Below are 18,676 nucleotides of genomic sequence, written 5' to 3'. Positions count from 1 at the left end.
TTCCTGCTGTGTTCAGGATAAAAGCAAAATCTTTAACTAGGCCCTCCATCACCAGGCCCTACCTAATTTCAGCATTATTTCATGCCATTTCATCCCCACTCACTTTCAGTTTTTATTACAAAAGACTTCTTCAGGTTTTCCCAACAGCTTCTTCTAGTTTCAAGGCTCCCCCCTACCACAAGCTATTCAACTTATATGGAATACTGTTCTCATGCTCACCTCTTTTAACTAATTAATCCCTATTCATCTTTCATATCTCTGCTGATTAAATCAGTAGGCTCCTTACTCTGCGTTTTTTCATAACACTTCTTCCAAGTGTAATTAAACTAATTATGCAATTACTTTAAGTCTGTCTCCTCCATTAAACCGTAAGGACCCGTGTCTTGGTCCCCTGGGTCTGACATTGTGCTTAACTCATGTAAGTACCCAATAAATATGTGTTGAATGAAAAGCAATGGTTCCACTGGAAAACTAAAATATGTTTTGTGTGACTTTTTAGAGGAATTATTCAAAAACTCTCCTGGGGCGCCTGGGTGGCTCAGTCGGTTGAGCGACCGACTTCGGCTCAGGTCATGATCTCATGGTTTGTGAGTTCAAGCCCCGCATCGGGTTCTGTGCTGCCAGCTCAGAGCCTGGAGCCTGCTTCTGATTCTGTGTCTCCCTCTCTCTCTGACCCTCCCCCACTCATGCTCTGTCTCTCTCTGCCTCAGAAATAAATAAACATTAAAAAAAAAATTAAAAAAAATAACTCTCCTAAAACCACAGTGGCTAGGGCACCTGGGTGACTCAGTAAGTTAAGCGCCTGACTCTAGGTTTCGGCTCATGTCATGATCTCACCGTTTGTGGGATTGAGCCCTGTGTCAGGCTCTGAGCTGGCAGTGCAGAGCCTGCTTGGGATTCTCTGTCTCCCTCTCTCTCAAAAATAAATAAATATACATTAAAAAAAAAAAAAAACAACAAAAAACCTCAGTGGCTTCTGGTGGGACTATAAAATACATAAAATACATGCAGACTGACAAGTTTTTAGACTGACTTGACCTCCTTCAGGTAGCCTATGCATACTGACTATAGTGTCTATGAGACAAAGCCTCTATCCCCTCCTTTCTTGGTATTATAACCTGGAATTCTCAAACTTCTGAATGTTTGTTTTCCTCTTCACAGTCCTAAACCTAGGGGCTGAACAGGGTGGTGGGGTGGGAACTCAAGACCCAGGCCCAGCAGTGTCACGAAACCACGGGATCGCACTGCCATAATGGCAAGCCAAGAACCAATTTTGGGCACTCTGGGGGAGCATGTAAGTGCTGCAAACTGCCAGTAGATGGCACTACTCCAACAAGGTACCTAATTCAAGAAAGTAGAACTGGAATTCAGCCACATTCTTGTTCCTCCAGAACCAAAAGAAGTCTGGGCTTGGGGCTGGTGCAATCCAGCGTCCCTAGGTCTGGCATTCCTAAGGGAAACCATTTTTATCTTGGGTCTGACCAGACAAATAAGACAAGCAAATAGTATGGATGTTCCAGTGGTTTTATTAACTCCTTCTTTCTGGGGGTGGCAGGACCTTGTAGCTGGAGAGCTGGAAAGGAAACCACAGAGTGGTGGTCTCAGTATGGATCATTAAAAGGATACAGAGGGTGCCCTGCATCTCTCGGGACCCTCTTCCCATCCACCTGGAAAGAGAGACAGACAGATGACTATTAGCAGGAATTGACATTCCAAAGACACAGGGCATTTTTTCCCTGAATCTTCATAAACAATGTCACCTGTAAGCACTATGACAGATGGCAGTGGCAGGACCTGGACCTCAGACAATGCCAGTGTCAGCACTCCAGCAAACCATAGTCTGTTATATACCTGCCCCTGCCCCTAAGAAATTGCAGTCTCAGCTGGGATAAGGAATTATTTATATCCCTATGTGTAAAAGGCTTCAACCCAACCTCAATCCCTCTACCAAGGTTGAGAATGCCTTCTAGGCTCCTCTTATTTATACCATTTACTGAGAACTTGCTATGTGGCAAGAACTGGGAACTTGCTATGTCTCAGTTTACTGGGAAACTGAGGCTTGGAGAAGTTAAATAACTTGTTCTAGGTCACAAGGTCATATAGCCTGGGACTCACAGGCTATATGCTTTATTCCCAAGCCATACTACTTCCCCAAGCTTAATAAAAATAAAAAAGCCCACTGTGTGCAGGAACAGCAATCCTACCAACAACATCCTGCCTCTCCTATGACCAGCAAGGTTGAGGCCAGTTTTGGGCCAGACTCCTGCCGCAAAACTTACATTTATTCTCTAACTCTAGCACATGATATATACTCACAGTGATCATGGGCACAATATATCGCCAATTTTTATTCAGGGTGTCTAACTGCTTCATCTCTTCTGGGCTAAAGGTGAAGTCAAACACCTGGGGAGGGAAAGTGGAGGTCAGGAAAGCCAGCTTTGTGTGTGGAAGTTGAGATTCCAGAACACTGCCTTCTTGCCAGGCAGAGTCGGAGCCAGACTGTGTCCCAATGGTCTAAAAGAGAAAGGACCCATCACCAAGTACCTGGATGTTCTGAAGGATACGTGAAGGTGTGATACTCTTGGGGATGGAGATCACTTTCCGCTGGACCTGCCACCTAAGGTGGGTGATTGAAATAGAATTAGGAAGAGGAGTCAGTACTCACAAGCAGTGTTTTGTCTTCCACGCAGTGTTCTCTAAACTCCTGGACTCCCTGAGCCTCACTAGAATGGGGAACATGCCTCAGAGTAGCTTCCCCCAGATTACATACATGGCAAGATTAGCAACCACATCCCTCAACACTTGCCTCCCAATCCAGTGCCCTCCCCCACCTTTCTCCAAGACTGCGCACACCTGAGCAGGATCTGAGCTGGAGACCGGCCATACTTTTCAGCCAGTGCCAAGACCACTGGCTCCTCCAGTAGGACAGGCTCATTAGGATCACGCCAAGCACGATCAGAGGAGCCCAGAGGACTATAAGCAGTCACCTCCAGGCCACGTGCTTGGCAGTGGGCAATCAGCTCCTTCTGAGCCAGGTATGGGTGGCATTCCACCTGAATCAAGAAAAAACCCATTACTATAGGTTGGCCACAACCAAATTTTAGAACCCCACCCACACATCTTGACCAACCTTGCACTGCTGATCCCCCCACTTCCCCTCAAATCACTTTTCTCACTCTCCATCTTCCACTGTCCATTTCATTCTCTTCCCACACTTCAATGCCTTTCATTTATTTTTGGTTTTCTAATATTCTTATATTTGATATGAACCAATATATAGTACTTGTTCTGACAGAAACTTACTTTATCTATTTTTAATTTTTTTTAAAGTTTATTTATTTGAGAGAGAGAGCAGGGGAGGGGCTGAGATAGAAGGAGAGAGAAAATCCCAAGCAGGCTCCACGCTGTCAGCACAGAGCCCTATGTGGGGCTCGAACTCCCTGAGATCACGACCTGAGCCGAGACCTGAGCTGAAACCAAGAATCATATGCTTAACCCACTGAGCTACCTAGGCACCCTCAATCTTACTTTGTATGTATGTTATTCATATTTATTTCCATTGTGTTTCAGTCAAACAGACTTTTTTAGCTTTTTTGAAATTTAATTCCAGTGTAGTTAACTCAATGCCCTTTATCTTTAAGTTTTTATTTTTTGGGGCACCTGGGTGGCTTAGTCAGTTGAGTGTCTGACTCTTGATTTTGGTTTTGGTCGTGATCTCAGGGTCATGGGATCAAGCCCTGTGTTGGGCTCTGCACTGAGCTTGGAGCCTGCTTGGGATTCTCTCCCTCTGTCCCTCTTCCCAACTCACACACTCTCTAAAATAAAAATTAAAAAAAATTTAAGTTGTTTTTTTTAAATGTTTATTTTTGAGAAAGACAAGCTCGAACAGGGGAGGGGCAGAGACAGAGAGAGGGAGACACAGAATCTGAAGCAGGCTCCAGGCTCTGAGCTGTCAGCATAGCACTCAACACAGGGCTCGATCCCATAACCCTGGGCTCACAACCTGAGCCGAAATCAAGAGTTAGACACTCAACAGACTGAGCTACCCAGGCACCCTTAGTACCCTTCTTTATGCATAGAATTTTACACTAACACTTCTGAAAACTTGCTAACCATCTCCATAAAACAGATGCATCATCTGCTCACTCATGTTCTTGAACACACATATACCCCCAAACCAACAGATCTGCTTTGCTGTACTTACCTGCAAGACAGCTGGGCGCACAGACGCCACACTGAGCACGTCATCAATCTGCTGACTGCTGAAGTTGGACAGGCCCAGTGCCCGTACCAGCCCCTTATCCACCAGTGCCTCCAGAGCCTTCCAGGTCTCCTTGTAGTGGGTAGAATCATAGCGGATAGTCCCATCAACATTCTTAGGGAAAGGGTTGTCTCCTCGCCTAAGTGAAAGACAGTTCCCCATAAGTGGGCACAAATGTAGGCCTCCTACCTTACCTGCCCATCCAGCCACTCTGTGTCCCCATACTAAGCCCAGAAAGGGCAAAAAGCCAAGAATAAGAAACCTTATTAAAGAAACCCTTTGGGGCGCCTGGGTGGCTTGGTCGGTTGAGCGTCCGACTTTGGCTCAGGTCATGATCTCATGGTCTATGAGTTCGAGCCCCGCGTCGGGCTCTGTGCTGACCGCTCAGAGCCTGCAGCCTGTTTCAGATTGTGTCTCCCTCTCTCTCTGCCCCTCCCTTGTTCATGCTCTGTCTCTCTCTGTCTCAAAAATAAATAAACATTGAAAAAAAAAAAAACATTAAAAAAAAAAAAAAAAGAAACCCTTTGAGGTCATGACCCAGGCATTAACTTTATACAGAATGCCCATTTCCGCTCCTCTTCTTCCTAGACACATTGTACCTCTTCTCCTCTGGAAAATCTTGAACTTCTTCCCCCTCAGAGAGTTGCATGCTCTTGCAACCTTCTTTCATTACAGTGCACAGAGCTGATGGTAAGGCTCCTTTCACGCCCTCTGCTGGAGCTGACTCTCTACAGCAATCTCTAGGCCTAGCTTAGAAGCTAGTAGTTTTTTGAATAAATAAAGGGGGCAGGAGGGACCACCCGTGCACCCCTAGGGTACACACCATGCGAAGCTGCACTCCTTTTCTGTAGCTAAACTTCTGGCTGCTGTGGCATAAAAGGCTGAGTTCCCACAGGAAGCTGAGGAATGTTCCTCTCCTGCTCTGCTCCTGCTCTGCTCCTGTGCCTTATAAGTTCCTGACCTGACTCCCACAACACCCGACTCCCTGGATAAAGACCCTGGCAAAACTCACTCAAAGGCATAAGGCCAGTGCATTAGGTACAGGTCCAAATACTCCAGCTGGAGGTCAGCCAGTGTCTTCCGGAAGGCAGGCTCCACATCCTCAGGGTGGTGTTTAGTGTTCCACAGCTTGGAAGTCACAAACACCTCCTCTCGAGGCACCACCTGGTACAGGGGGCAGGGCCCATAGTGAGAAGAGCCCTGGGCACCCAGTCACCCACCCTCACCTCTGGGAAACTGATTAGAAGGAAGGTGCTTTCAGATCCCTCTGTCCAGGTGCCCCAGCTCCAGAGCTCTCTCACCCCATCCCTCTGTAGCCCCAGACCTCACCTTGCCAGGTCCCACATTCTCCTTCAAGGCCTCCCCAATCTCCGTCTCATTGCCATAAATAGCAGCACAGTCAATGTGGCGGTAGCCTACACTCAGGGCGTACTTAACAGCAGCCTTTACCTGCCAGGTGAGAGAAGCAGAGGTTTCAGCTCTGCTGGCCTAGGCCAGAAACTGCCCTAGGCCAGGAACTGCCCTCCTGAGGGCCACTGATGGGGGAGGGGCAGGATGACTGCAGTTATCCATAAAGTAGGGGTGAAAGGATGAAAGATGGTTCTAGTTGAGGGGACCAGAAGCCTCTTCAGAGACCCCAACCCCTTTGTGCCTACCCCAATAACCCCCAAGTTTCCCTCCTACCTAAGCAATCTCAACGCGAGCCCAGCAAAAAACTACCATTGTATTCCCAGTTAGATGCTCAGCAGGTGGATATATCCTTTGACAGAGAACAGAAATATAGGTCATGGACACAGGTTCTCTAGTTCTGAAGAGCTGGTTACAGAAACATGATATACAGGTAAATAATTTGTACGCCAACGCACAGAGAAATGCTTATGGAGCCGTGAAGATCAAGTGAGTTCTGGCAGTTCAGGGAAGCAGAAGAACTGAGAGCGGAAGAAAATTAAGGAAGGCAGAGAAGTAAGATGGAGGCTGGGCTCAGAGCCCTCTGTTAGGAAAGAAGAAAGCAGACACCAGGTAGGAGGACAGGTCAGTCAATTTGCTAAAAAACAGACTAGAAACATGGCAGCAGAAGCAAAACCAACAGTGTCAGGGCCTTGCCATTCAAGATCCCCATCTAGGTATAGCTCTTACTATCCAGACGTACTCCCCTCACCCCTGCTGCCCCATACCCCTAGTTTTGGCCCAGTTCTGACTTCCACCTCCTGCCTTTATGTAGCTCCTGGATGTGTCCTGGGCCATGTCAGTGCCTGCCTGGAGCACAAAGACCCTGACTCCAGGGTTCTAGGCAACTGCAGGAATGAAAGCAAAGGGAAAAGAGGCAGAGCACAACACAAATACCAGCCTAAATCCCTGAGAGAAGAGGCTGTTCTCCCTGCCTGAGTCCCTCTCAAACTTAATCCCCAAACTTCTCTAAAGCCTGATTCAGATTTCCAAAGAACAAGGAAGAAGACCTGGGAAGATGCCCCACCCCAGGTGGGAGCAGATCTCTATTCCCATGCTCCCCTAAGATGAAGAGTTGACAGCAGGGGTTATTATACTCCAGCTCGCAGCTGCCTTTTGTTTTTTCCAGCCCTTGTGCTAAGAATGACTTTTACACCTTTAAAAGGTTACATGAATACATAATCACCTCCGTTTTGCAACTTATCCAGCAAAATCTAAATTATTAACCATCTGGTTCTTTAAGAAAAAGTTTGCTAACCCTTGGTCTACACAGCTGACATAGTTATTCTTCAAATCCTGACACCTGCTGTTGTCTATCTCTGGACTGGGCATTAGGGAGTGGCCCAGTCCTCAAGGAACCCTGTGTAGGAGAGGGAGACATGATCACCGCGCAAGGTGGTAAGTGGCGTTATGAGGGGTCAGCATAGGGCCAGGCACAGAGGGATCCCATGTCTGCCACAGCACTCAGTGCAGATCCAATTAGGGAAAGAGTTCCTTCCTATTCGCTCGGCCCTACTGGGCCCCTCAGCCCTTCCTCTGAGTCAGCTGAGGAAGCCAAGGGCTCACTGCTGGTCTCTTCTCTTGTTTCTTCCCACTGCCCTTCAGGCTCATTCCTACATGAAATGGAGTATAGGGTTGGGGCTGCTAGGGAAAGTGCTGGGACCATCTCCCAAATACTGCCTCTTCCCTAGCAGAGGCACAAGAAGCTCTCCTCTTTTTCCTCCATCTCTCACCTGGCCAGGATCGCTCTTCCAGGTGCCCAGTCCAATCAGGGGCATCTTCTGCCCAGTGTTCAGGAGGACACAGGAAGCCGCCATGTTCCCTGAAACACAGATGGGAAGAGAATGGTGTGGGGGTCAGTGCTGCTTGAGCTTCAGCCACCCACCTGTCAAGACTCCTGTAAAACATGGGTGGTAAAGGGAGCACAGCGGCGAAAGGAGAACAAACACGTGGTTGTGTATACATGCCTGTGAGCAGAGGGCAGCTAAGACAGGGTGACTAGAACCAACCAAAGTCAGGAGCTCCTGGACAAATATTAACCGGACCATCAGTTTAGCTGCCTTCCTTCTACCAGGCTAAAGGTCTATGTTAGACAGTTCTAATACCTAAAAACAAAGGTGGGTGGCTCCCTGAAGTACCCAGCCTTGACTACATAAGGTCTCAAACCAGTGTAGGACAGGTAAAGGCCATTATGAAACAAAGTGAGACCAAGTGACAGAACAAGCTCAGGGATGGGTCACTTCTCTGAAGATGAAATGAACATTCGCAGGAGGTTGTCAGAAACTACAGATTCTCCTAGTCCCTCACAAAGATGTCTGATCAGCATGTTACGAGGCCTGAGTGGGTTATTACAAGGGAAGTAGACCATTGTTTAAAAAAAAAAAAAAAAAAAAAAAAACCAAGCTCAGAGAGGTGAAGTTATTTGCCTTGAATCAACAGCTAAGAAGTGGCAGAGCCAAGCATTCAAGGAAGAGCCAATGGAAAAAGGCAAGAAAAGAGAGGTAAACACAGACTCATAATATACTTGTGCTATGCCTCACAGTAGACACATAATCACAGTGTGCTACAGAAAAGCAAATGACTTCTGCAGAGCAAGGACCAGGGAATATTGACATTGGCTTTTAAGAGTAAGTTGGACTTTCCTAAGAGTCAAGGGGAAAAGGGTTTCCAGGAAGGGTAATTAGACACAGCAGAAAGCAGTAAATTATAGACATAGGAAAATTTCCAACTGAACAAAACAGGTGGGTGATTGGAACAACCCTCTTTGGAGAGCTATGAAAATCAGAAGTCTCCAAATGACCCACGGATACTCATTCAGGCAGCAAATGCTTAATATTCCTGGCCGTGTGCTAGATCTAAGAGACATACATATTCAAATAAAGCCCCTGCCCTCTTGGAGTTTATGGGCTAGTAGGGGCTGGACTGAGGATATCAGTACAATGTATAAGATAGGAGCAAAATCTGCTCAAGTGCTATAAGAAAAGAGTAACCCTGCTAGGATGGCTTCATGGAGGGGATATTTGAGTTGTCTTTTTTTTTTTTTTAAGATTTTATTTTTAAGTATTCTTGGGGTGCCTGGGTGGCTCAGTTGGTTGAGCATCTGACTTCAGCTCAAGTCATGATCTCATGATTTGTGAGTTTGGGCCCCACGTCGGGCTCTGTGCTGACAGCTCAGAGCCTGGAACCTGCTTCAGATTCTGTGTCTCCCTCTCTCTCTGCCTCTCCCCCACTCATGCTCTGTCTCTCTCCCTCTCTCTCTCAAAAATAAATAAACATTAAAAAAGTTTAAAAAAAATGATTTTATTTTTAAGTATTCTTTACACCAATGTGGGGCTCAAACCCACAACCCCAAAGTCAAGAGTCGCATGCTCTATCAACTGAGCCAGCCAGGCATGCCAAGTCAAGTCTTGATGAATAGCAATTATCCAAGCGAAAGGGAAAAAAGAAAGAATGCTCACCCTAGAGCGGATAAGGTAGAAGCCTTTTCCCTTGATTTCATTAGTACTATAGATATCACCCCCTTGGGATTGATTTCATTGCCAGCAATACCTTTATAAATATAACCTTTGTTTCCAAGTTCTGAAAAGACATCCAGAATATTATGGTAGAGCAAGAACTAAGACAAGTTCTAAGTATAACTGACACATCAAAATTGTCTTTCCTGATACGTCTGACTCCAGAAGAATTTTTTTTTTTTTATAAATGTTTATTTTTGAGAGCAAGAAAGAGAGCAGGGGAGGGGCAGAGAGAGAGGGGACAAAGGATCCAAAGCAGGCTCTGCATTGAGAGCAGAGAGTCCGACATGGGCTTGAACTCACGAACCAGAACATCATGACCTGAGCCAAAGTCAGATGCTTAATGGACTGAGCCACCCAGGCGCCCCTGCAAGAACTTTACAGTCTAGCATAACCTGGTTATGGAGACCACCTGTTTCTGCTAAAACAAAAACAAAAAGTTCAATCTGGGCATCAAACCACAGATCACTTGAGTGCTAGCAAACTTCCCAGGGATATAAACTTGCCAGAGGATCAGGCAATCATGTCTGGACTTCACAGGAGCAGCTAGCCTGCCAGTTGCCACCAGGGTCTGTGGCTGGTTTCCTGGGCTTGATCCCCAAACAAGTGACCGTTGGCCTCTCCCGGATTTCCCAGCACACACTGGAGAACTCTGAAATTACACGTGGACTTAGACTGAGAGCCTTGAACAAAGGCCTGATCTAAGGCGAAAAGGAAGAAGAAACCTGATGCTTGTTTCTCTTTCTTTTGATGCTGAAACTGAAAACCCAAAACAATGAGGCTTGGTGGGGGGGGGGGGGGGGTTGGGATCATACAAGTAGGAAGACCTAACAAAGAGCTTCAAAGAACAAGAGCTCCAAGGGAGGGAATAGAAGAGTCTCTGCAAAGAACAAATGTTTTCCTCTAGGACAGGAAGTCATACTCTGCCAGCTCTGGACTTCCTCATCTTCTGCCTGAGGCATTGGCTTTCCAGCCTTCTCCTGAATTAACAGGCTCTGAAGTTGTCAGAAACTGCCTAGCTTGGCCTCTGGCAACACTCAGAAACCCTCACGTTAATTTGGGAAGGTTTTACTCATGAAAGAGAGAAAAACTGGGTCTGCATAGGGAGAGGTAGAATCAGGTCTCAGATTTTAGTGGTGCCTGGCTGGCTCAGTCAGTGGAGCATGTAACTCTTGATCCTGGGGTTTTAAGTTCAAGCCCCACACTGGGTACAGAGATTACTCAAACTCTTTTTTTTTTTTTTTTTTTAAAGGACTCAGGTTTTATTATTCCTAAATCAGTGCCTATGTTTCTTCTCAGAGGAGGGCTCTATAGCCACTGCTTGCATGCAGGGATCTCAAAAACACAGGAAAAAGAGGAAGCAGTATTTACATGAATGTTCCTGGGCTGCATGGGCCTTTCCTTTACTTCCTATAAATGTTGGTGTCCCTCAGAGTTCTGTTCCCAATCCTCTTCTCACTCCCTAGTTAAGCTCATGTCTTCAGTTATCACTTTAAGCACTAATTCTGCCCACCCTAGTTCTGTACATTCAACTCCCTGGAGATATCTCTACCAGTATGCCCTATAGGTATCTAAGACTCAAAATATCCAAAACTGAACTCATCAAATCCAACAGCAGAGCACAAAGGAATCAGTTCAGGGCCTGGGGTTGCACAGACCTGAATCTGAATCTCAGCACCCCTTCCCCCATTTGGAAGAGAAACTAGATCTAAACCACTTTGCACAGTACCTGACCCATGCATGCTCTTCTTTCTGTATACTCTCTCTCACAAGGGACTCAAGGGCCTGGATAACAACTGTTAAAGCAAATCAGACAACAAGTTCACAGTATAATCCATCTGATAAAGTTTTGGAGTCGGGGGTGGGAGGTGGGCAGGTTCTGAGCTGACAGCCAAGAAAGAATTTTCTAAGTCTTTGGTACAAAAAGGTGATTTTATTGAAGCAGAAAGAGCTGCACTGGGGTTGTAAAGAGTGACTGTTTATATACTAAGGAGTTGGAGGAGGTCAAGTCAAGGGGAAGTTTTCAAAGAGATTTTCAGATGCTAAAGAAGATTCTCAGAATACTGCAGGCCTAGCTATTTGTCAAGTTAAGGCTGTTTTACCCTCTAGCAAAGCATTGGGAGTTAAGACATAGGGAGTTGGGGCGCCTGGGTGGCTCAGGTCATGATCTCACGGTCCGTGAGTTCAAGCCCCGTGTCGGGCTCTGTGCTGCCAGCTCAGAGCCTGGAGCCTGTTTCAGATTCTGTGTCTCCCTCTCTCTGACCCTCCCCTGTTCATGCTCTGTCTCTCCCTGTCTCAAAAATAAATAAAATGTTAAAAAAAATTAAAAAAAAAAAAAAAGACATAGGGAGTTCCTGGAGAAATGGAGAAATATTTGCCTCAAGTATTTGTCAATGGGCAGCAGGTTATAAGGAAATTTAATTTTACCTGCGAATTCTGGGGGCGCCTGGGTGGCTCAGTCGGTTAAGTGTCCGACTTCAACTCAGGTCACAATCTCGCGGTCCGTGAGTTGGAGCCCTGCATCGGGCTCTGGGCTGATGGCTCAGAGCCTGGAGCCTGCTTCGGATTCTGTGTCTCCCTCTCTCTCTGCCCCTCCCCTGTTCATGCTCTGTCTCTCTCTGTCTCAAAAATAAATAAACGTTAAAAAATTTTTTTTAATTTTGAGTTCGAGCCCCGCATCGGGCTCTGGGCTGATGGCTCAGAGCCTGGAGCCTGCTTCGGATTCTGTGTCTCCCTCTCTCTCTGCCCCTCCCCTGTTCATGCTCTGTCTCTCTCTGTCTCAAAAATAAATAAACGTTAAAAATTTTTTTTTTAATTTTACCTGCGATTTCCTTCTTGGCTTTGTTCCCCATATCACTACGAAGGGGTGATGTTGGGGCTCCAGGAAACTGAGTCTACAGTTTCTGGAGATTAGGCTATTGATAAGATTGCCTTTTTCTTGTAATTTACTAAGACATTTGTAAACTGATGGAGACTGAACAGTTTAACCATCTGTTTTCTGTCCTTTCCTTTGTTCTTGGGCAGCTAGGAGCTCCTGAAGAATATTACACATATCCCACCTTGTGTGTGTGTGTGTGTGTGTGTGTGTGTGTGTGTGTGTGTGTGTGTGTGGTGTGTTCGCGCAAGCGATAGCTTGTGCTTTGCCCTCAGCTTGCATTATGCTCCCTCATCACATGGGGTCTTGAAAAGCCATCTAAATAAAGTATTTCAGTTCATTTGGCATTTCTGAGTTATTACCATTTTAGGGTTTTGACAGGTGATTGGTAGGGGAGTATACCCTTGCTTGTACTTCTAGGAAACAAGCACAGAAAACTACTTTAAATATGTAACATTGGCCTAGATTAGGTCTATTTGGCTGGGACACGGCAAACACCACCTACCCGCCCCCCCCCCCCCCAACAAGGTGGGATAAGTGTGACATTCCACAGGCACCCCTGGCTGCCCAAGAACAAAGGAAAAGGGGAAAACAAGTGGTTAACTGATAGAGATCACAGTCATGCAGGACCTGAGTGCCCACCAGTTTACAAATGTCTTAGTAAATTATAAGAAAAAGGCAATCTTACCAATAGCCTAATCTCCAGAAACCTATAGATTCAGTTTCCTGGAGCCCTAACATCACCCTCCCCTCCATTCTGATGTGGAGAACAAAGGCAAGAAGGAAATGGTAGGTAAAATTAAATTTCCTTATAAATTTTTTTTAATGCTTATTTATTTTTTGAGACCGAGAGAGACAGAACATGAATGGGGGAGGGTCAGAGAGAGACGGAGACACAGATTCCGAAAAAGGCTCCAGGCTCTGAGCTGTCAGCACAGGGCTCTACGCAGGGCTCAAACTCACGGACCGCGAGATCATGACCTGAGCCGAAGTTGGATGCTCAACCGACTGAGCCACCCAAGCACCCCAAAATTAAATTTCCTTATAACCTGCAGTCCATTGATGAATACTTGAGATAGGCAGAGTGAAACATTTCTCCAGGAACTTCCTATAATGTTAATGCCTCACTAAAGGGAAAACCACCTTAGCCTGGTAATAGCAAGGCCTCCAGTATCTTGTGAGTCCTCTTTAGCATATGAAAGTCCTTTTGGAGGTCTCCCTTTTGCCTTTATCTCCCCCCAACTCCATAGGAAATAATTACTGACTCTACAACCCCAGGGCAGCTCTTTCAGCCCATGGGTCCTGTCCCTGTGCTTTAATAAAATCACCTTTTTTGCACCAAAGAAGTCTCAAAAAATCTTTCTTGGCCGTCGGCTCTAGACCCCCACCACTCCAAAACCCCATCACTACTAATACTGGTAAATATATATTTCTTAAGTTTATTTTGAGAGAGAGAGAGAGACAGAGAAAGAGAGAGCGCATAAGTGGGGGGAGGAGAAAAGAAAGAGGGAGAGAGAATCCTAAGTAGGCCTGCACTGTCAGCATGCTTTGAACTCACGAACCATGAGATCATGACCTGAGCCAAACACTTCATGTACCTCTTGACGTGAAAAGAATTTTAAAATATATATTTCTTTTTTTTAATGTTTATTTTTGAGACAGAGAGAGACAGAGCATGAATGGGGGAGGGTCAGGGAGAGAGGGAGACACAGAATCTGAAACAGGCTCCAGGCTCTGAGCGATCAGCACAAAGCCCGACGCAAGGCTCGAACTCACGGACTGTGAGATCATGACTTGAGCCGAAGCCGGACGCTTAACCGACTGAGCCACCCAGGCGCCCCTAAAATATATATTTCTTGAGTCTTTCTCCAGTCCATCCATATCTGCCTCCACTGCTACTGCTCTAGCTCGAACCACCCCTACCTGAACCACCATTTCTCTGTTTCCAGTGCAGCCCCTCTCCCCACAATCCATTCACTAAATCTGAACATGTGATTCCAAGGCTCAAATTCTTCCAGTAGTTCTTGCTTACCTTCAGGATAAAGTCCACAGTCCTTAGTAATACATTTCATTACCTGGCTCCCATCCTCCTCATTTTTCCACCTCTTCATTCCAAACTCCGTGCTTCAGACTTTGCAAAACCAGCCACCGCTTACTTAACTCCAGGCACACTTTGCTTCCCCAAGTCCCACCCTTGTCTGGCTAATTACTGCTCATCCTTCAGCTAGCACTTGCTCCTCCTGTGCACTGACAGCTTGTGCACATAGCTGCAGTTGTTTGTTTATATGAGTTTCCCTCACAAACTAGGGGATACCTTGAGGTCAGAGGTCATCTATCTGAACCCCTTACTCCTAGAGTGCCTGCCCCATGCATAGACGTAGAAACACATGTGAGCACACACACTAAGGCAAATGGGCTGCAGGGCATTTGAGGAAGTCACTGCCTTCATCACTTTTTTTCTTTCTTTCTTTCTTTCTTTCTTTCTTTCTTTCTTTCTTTCTTTTTCTTTCTTTCTTTGTTCCTTTATTTTGAGGGAGAGAGAGTGCAAGGCAAGCCAAGGAGTGACAGAGAGAGAGGGAGAGAGAATCCCAAGCAGGCTCCATAGGGCTCCAACTCACAAACTGAGATCAGGACCTGAGCCGAAATCAAGAGTCCCATGCTTAACCAACTGAGTCACCCAGGTGCCCCCGTCACCTTCTTTTTTTACTTCTTGGATAACCTGGAAAGAATCATCTCTGGAAGACATCAAAGCACTTTACCATTTTCAGCAAAATAAATAAATAAATAAATAAAAAATTCCCAGTGGCTTCATACAGGATGATACTGGGATTGCTCACGTACAGATAAGAAAACGGAGATCTTGGGAAATTAACAGGCCTGATCAGAACCCTCAAGACTCTTTTAGGGAGGTCTTGCAGCCTGATATGAGTAGGCTGAAAGGAAGAGTTAATAGTAGCTCTATCTGGTGACAGTTCAGATTCCAGCCTCACTGTAACAGAGGTCTGAGGCAACAGAAAAGCCCTAGCTTTCCCAAACCCAAAGCAGGTGTCTAAGTTAGCTAATTTTGCCCACTACTCCCACTTTCAGGAAGTATCTCTGCAATTCCAAAGAAAGGCCGGAGCTCCTGGAAAAATCGTGTTGGTGCTCAAAAAGAAGAGGGCAAGGGCGCCTGGGTGTCTCAGTCTTTTAAACATCCAACTTAGGCTCAGGTCATGACCGTCCGAGTATGAGTTCAAGCTCTGCCTTGGGCTCTACGCTGAGAGCTCTGAGCCTGGAGTCAGCTTCAGATTCTGTCTCCCTCTCTCTCTGCTCCTCCCCCGCTCCCCCACTTGCGTGCTCGCGCGCGCGCTCGCGCGCTCTCTCTCTCTCTCTCTCTTAAAAATAAATTAACATAAACAAAAGAGGGCAACTAAAATTTACTGAGCACCTAATAGTTGACAGGCGTTTTAAAAGCTTTATCTCAATTCTCACTACAGTTCCGATGTAGGAACTCTTTTCATCCGTGAGTAAACTGAGGTCCAGAGAAACAGAACTTTTCCAAGATCACAATGAGCTCAAATCCGAAACCAAGTCAGGTTGCCTCCAGAGCCTGCGCTCTCCGCTCTATTCCGAAGGCACACAACTCTGTAGTTTCACTACAGATCAAGGCCATCTCCTCTGCGAGAAAGATGGAACAGCAGCAAGAGAAACTCACCTCGGCTCAATCACAGAGCGTGAACAAAACAGTGTGATCTCTCTTCGGTTCTGCACCTTGCCAACGTTACAGTAAGCCTCAGCTTCCGGAACTGGTGGGCTGCAAAGGAAGTTGGTTGGCCTGATGGTGGAGGCAGGAATCTAGCTTAAGTCTGGCGGTGAGGAGGAAGCTCCTCCTGGAGGAGGGGAGAGGGCCGGCATTCAGCATCACGCGCAGTGGTGGACCCCACCCCGCCCTGTAAAGGGCTGGAGTTTGGAAGCCAGAGTTGGGAGCCTGCACCAGCTCCACCTCTAGCTCTGGTGGTTGGATTGGCTGGAGTCTAGACACACTTCACTGCGCAGGTTTGGAGTACATGGGGGCAGAGTGAAGCGCGAGCCCCTGGCCACTTGGGGGGACCCTAACGTCGGGGCCAGTCCGTGCCTCTGCTGGCCCACAATGCACCGCGCGCCACAGCCACGCCGCTCTAGGCTGCTGGAGCTCCTTCTGCTGGAGGGAGGAGGGTACTGGGTGTCACATTGCAGGTTCTTCTGGTGTCTCCACTCCATCCGGGTTCGCAAAACCGACTCTCGCTCCTATCTTTTAGAGTCAGGTTGGCGGGGTTCACAGAATATACCTAAACTGGCTCCGTTACTTGGTCTGGCAAACAGGCTCGGAGCGCAGCCGCGATAAAAGTTGTCTGTAACAAGGAAGAGGTCGGGTCTCTGGGCTGCAAGCGGTAGTAAGTTCGTGGTCCCTGTATCCGGACTGTGGACTCTGGACGCGCATTAATGTGCCAGATACTGTGCTAGACTTATAAACATGATTTTATTGAATCTTCAACCCTGTAAGGGAAATGTTCTTTTTTTTTTTTTTGTAAGTTTTTTTTATTGGAGTATAGTATAGCATACATACAGAAAAATGCACAAATCTAAAACGTACGGCTCTATGATTCTTTTTTTCAATGTAACTATTATCCAAGTGAAGATACAGACGTTACCTGCACACTGGAAGTCTCCTGTGAGGGAGGTATTCACGTTCAATTTCACAGATTGAATAGACTCAACCAGGTAAAGTAGCTTGGCCAAAATCACATAGCTATTAAGTCATACAGATTTTATATTTGAAATAGCCCTAGCCATGTGGACTGAGAGGTGTCTTGCATTTTACACGTTTTCCCCTCTGTGTAGCTCTGCTTTTCTCTCCCCACACCTCTGTCTCCTCTGCTCCTCTACTCTTCCTCATTTTTTTTGGCTCCGCTGGATTACTCCCCACTGTCTCCTCAATACAGGTAGTGTCTTGATGGACCGAATGTCTCATGTTTGACACCATCTATCCTCATAAAGACACTCAGATTCCAGCTTATGTGATCAGAATTTAATATACCTCAAACTCATCTTACCCTAGCAAAGACTTGCCATCAAGAGACACATGCCATGTATCCCATCCCTCCCACCTTTTCTTCAGGGTCTGACAGACTCCATATTTCTTTTCTGCTGAGTCTGACTTCTTAAAAGTCTGAAGTGTAGGGGCGCCTGGGTGGCGCAGTCGGTTAAGCGTCCGACTTCAGCCAGGTCACGATCTCGCGGTCCGTGAGTTCGAGCCCCGCGTCAGGCTCTGGGCTGATGGCTCGGAGCCTGGAGCCTGTTTCCGATTCTGTGTTTCCCTCTCTCTCTGCCCCTCCCCCGTTCATGCTCTGTCTCTCTCTGTCCCAAAAATAAATAAAAAACGTTGAAAAAAAAAATTAAAAAAAAAAAAAAAAGTCTGAAGTGTAACCATCAGGTGGTGACCTTGCCAAGTGATGAACTACTGAGGCCCTCTCCTTCCCCCAACTTTGGGGCTTTTGGTCTTAATTCTGGTGCCAGGGAATATTTCATACAAGGCACAACCCTATCCCTCCAAGAGTTTTCAAATAGTTGTCAAGATTGCAAAATAGATCGGCTCAAGAACACACCGCCCCTTTCACAACCAGCCTTTTCCCATCTTACAAAGGATAAGCCTCTGTCAACTTCTAGGGTGCCTTGCCCCATTGTAAAAACAAGGAGGCAGAGAACAGCCTGAGGGGTAGACTGAGAGGAGACCAAGTGAATAAGTTGTCTCAGAATCCAAGGGAAATGAGTGGTTCAGGCAGGAGGGATAGTGGGAATTATTGTTTTTGGCTTCCCAGTGCCCATTCCTCCCTCTTATGGAGAATTTCTTCCTCCTCATTGGATCCAATTCAACAGTCATTAATTTAAGTACTTGCCCTCCCCTAGCTAACATGTGTGTGAATATCCCAAAATATGCTAATTGGCTATTCCTTCCTTGAGTCTTAATTATTAATACAGTCACCAAAAGACTAATCACCTGGATTTCATGCCTTTCATCATGAAATGCATTTCACTAGCACCCTGCCATGGCTGTCAAGCAATCTCTGCTAATAGGACCTCCTGAAGACACCTGGTTCCTGCCAATTCCATGCTGTACCTTCCCTTTGGTTTTGCAAGTACTCCTATAGCCTTCAAAAACAAAACAAAACAAAACAAAACAAAATACCTTTCTTTGTCTTTGGTTAGAGACAGTTTTTGTTGCTTGCAACCAAAGAACCCTAACAGACACAAATGAGTAAAAATAGTATCAGACACTGCAGGAAGAAGAGTAAGTATATCACAGGGAACTCTACAAATGGTCCCCAAATGGTCCTCTTCTATATTGGCAAAATTTACTTCCCTTACATACAGATAAGTTATGCCTCTATGTTGCTCTTAACAGAAAACCTAATTTAAGCTGGCTTCAACAATGAAGGAAATGTATGGACTCATGTAGGTAGGATTAGGTTTGGTTTGATTCAGCAGTTCGACAAAGTCACCGGGACCCCTTTCCTTCTGTTTTTTCTCTCCACTCTCCAATCTCTCTTCATCCTGAAGTTG

General features: G+C 46.2%; 1 protein-coding gene across 7 annotated transcripts in view; it reads right to left on the bottom strand.

The window, feature by feature from the left end:
- Window positions 1-1,510: 1,510 nt before the first annotated feature.
- The window catches only part of AKR1A1 (aldo-keto reductase family 1 member A1), a 45,008-nt gene continuing 27,842 nt past the window's right edge, over window positions 1,511-18,676 (bottom strand). For 2 of the 7 annotated variants that reach the window (XM_042950916.1, XM_042950915.1), the window contains exons 3-11: window positions 15,792-15,890; window positions 7,441-7,529; window positions 5,591-5,710; window positions 5,274-5,425; window positions 4,205-4,400; window positions 2,854-3,053; window positions 2,545-2,617; window positions 2,317-2,403; window positions 1,511-1,667 (exon numbers count right to left, since the gene is read on the bottom strand). In XM_042950916.1, the coding sequence (XP_042806850.1) occupies window positions 1,602-1,667; window positions 2,317-2,403; window positions 2,545-2,617; window positions 2,854-3,053; window positions 4,205-4,400; window positions 5,274-5,425; window positions 5,591-5,710; window positions 7,441-7,524 (978 nt within the window). In that variant the 5' untranslated portion in view covers window positions 7,525-7,529; window positions 15,792-15,890 and the 3' untranslated portion in view covers window positions 1,511-1,601. Of the gene's footprint in view, window positions 1,668-2,316; window positions 2,404-2,544; window positions 2,618-2,853; window positions 3,054-4,204; window positions 4,401-5,273; window positions 5,426-5,590; window positions 5,711-7,440; window positions 7,530-10,951; window positions 10,973-11,649; window positions 11,670-15,791; window positions 16,224-18,676 lie in introns of those variants that run through there. The other 5 variants (XM_042950917.1, XM_042950918.1, XM_042950914.1 and 2 more) reach the window with 4 other exon arrangements.

This window comes from Panthera leo, chromosome C1, assembly GCF_018350215.1.
Source record: "Panthera leo isolate Ple1 chromosome C1, P.leo_Ple1_pat1.1, whole genome shotgun sequence".
NCBI lineage: Eukaryota > Metazoa > Chordata > Mammalia > Carnivora > Felidae > Panthera > Panthera leo.
Note: the sequence above shows the minus strand (reverse complement) of the source record. Positions and strands in the feature narration are given on the sequence as shown.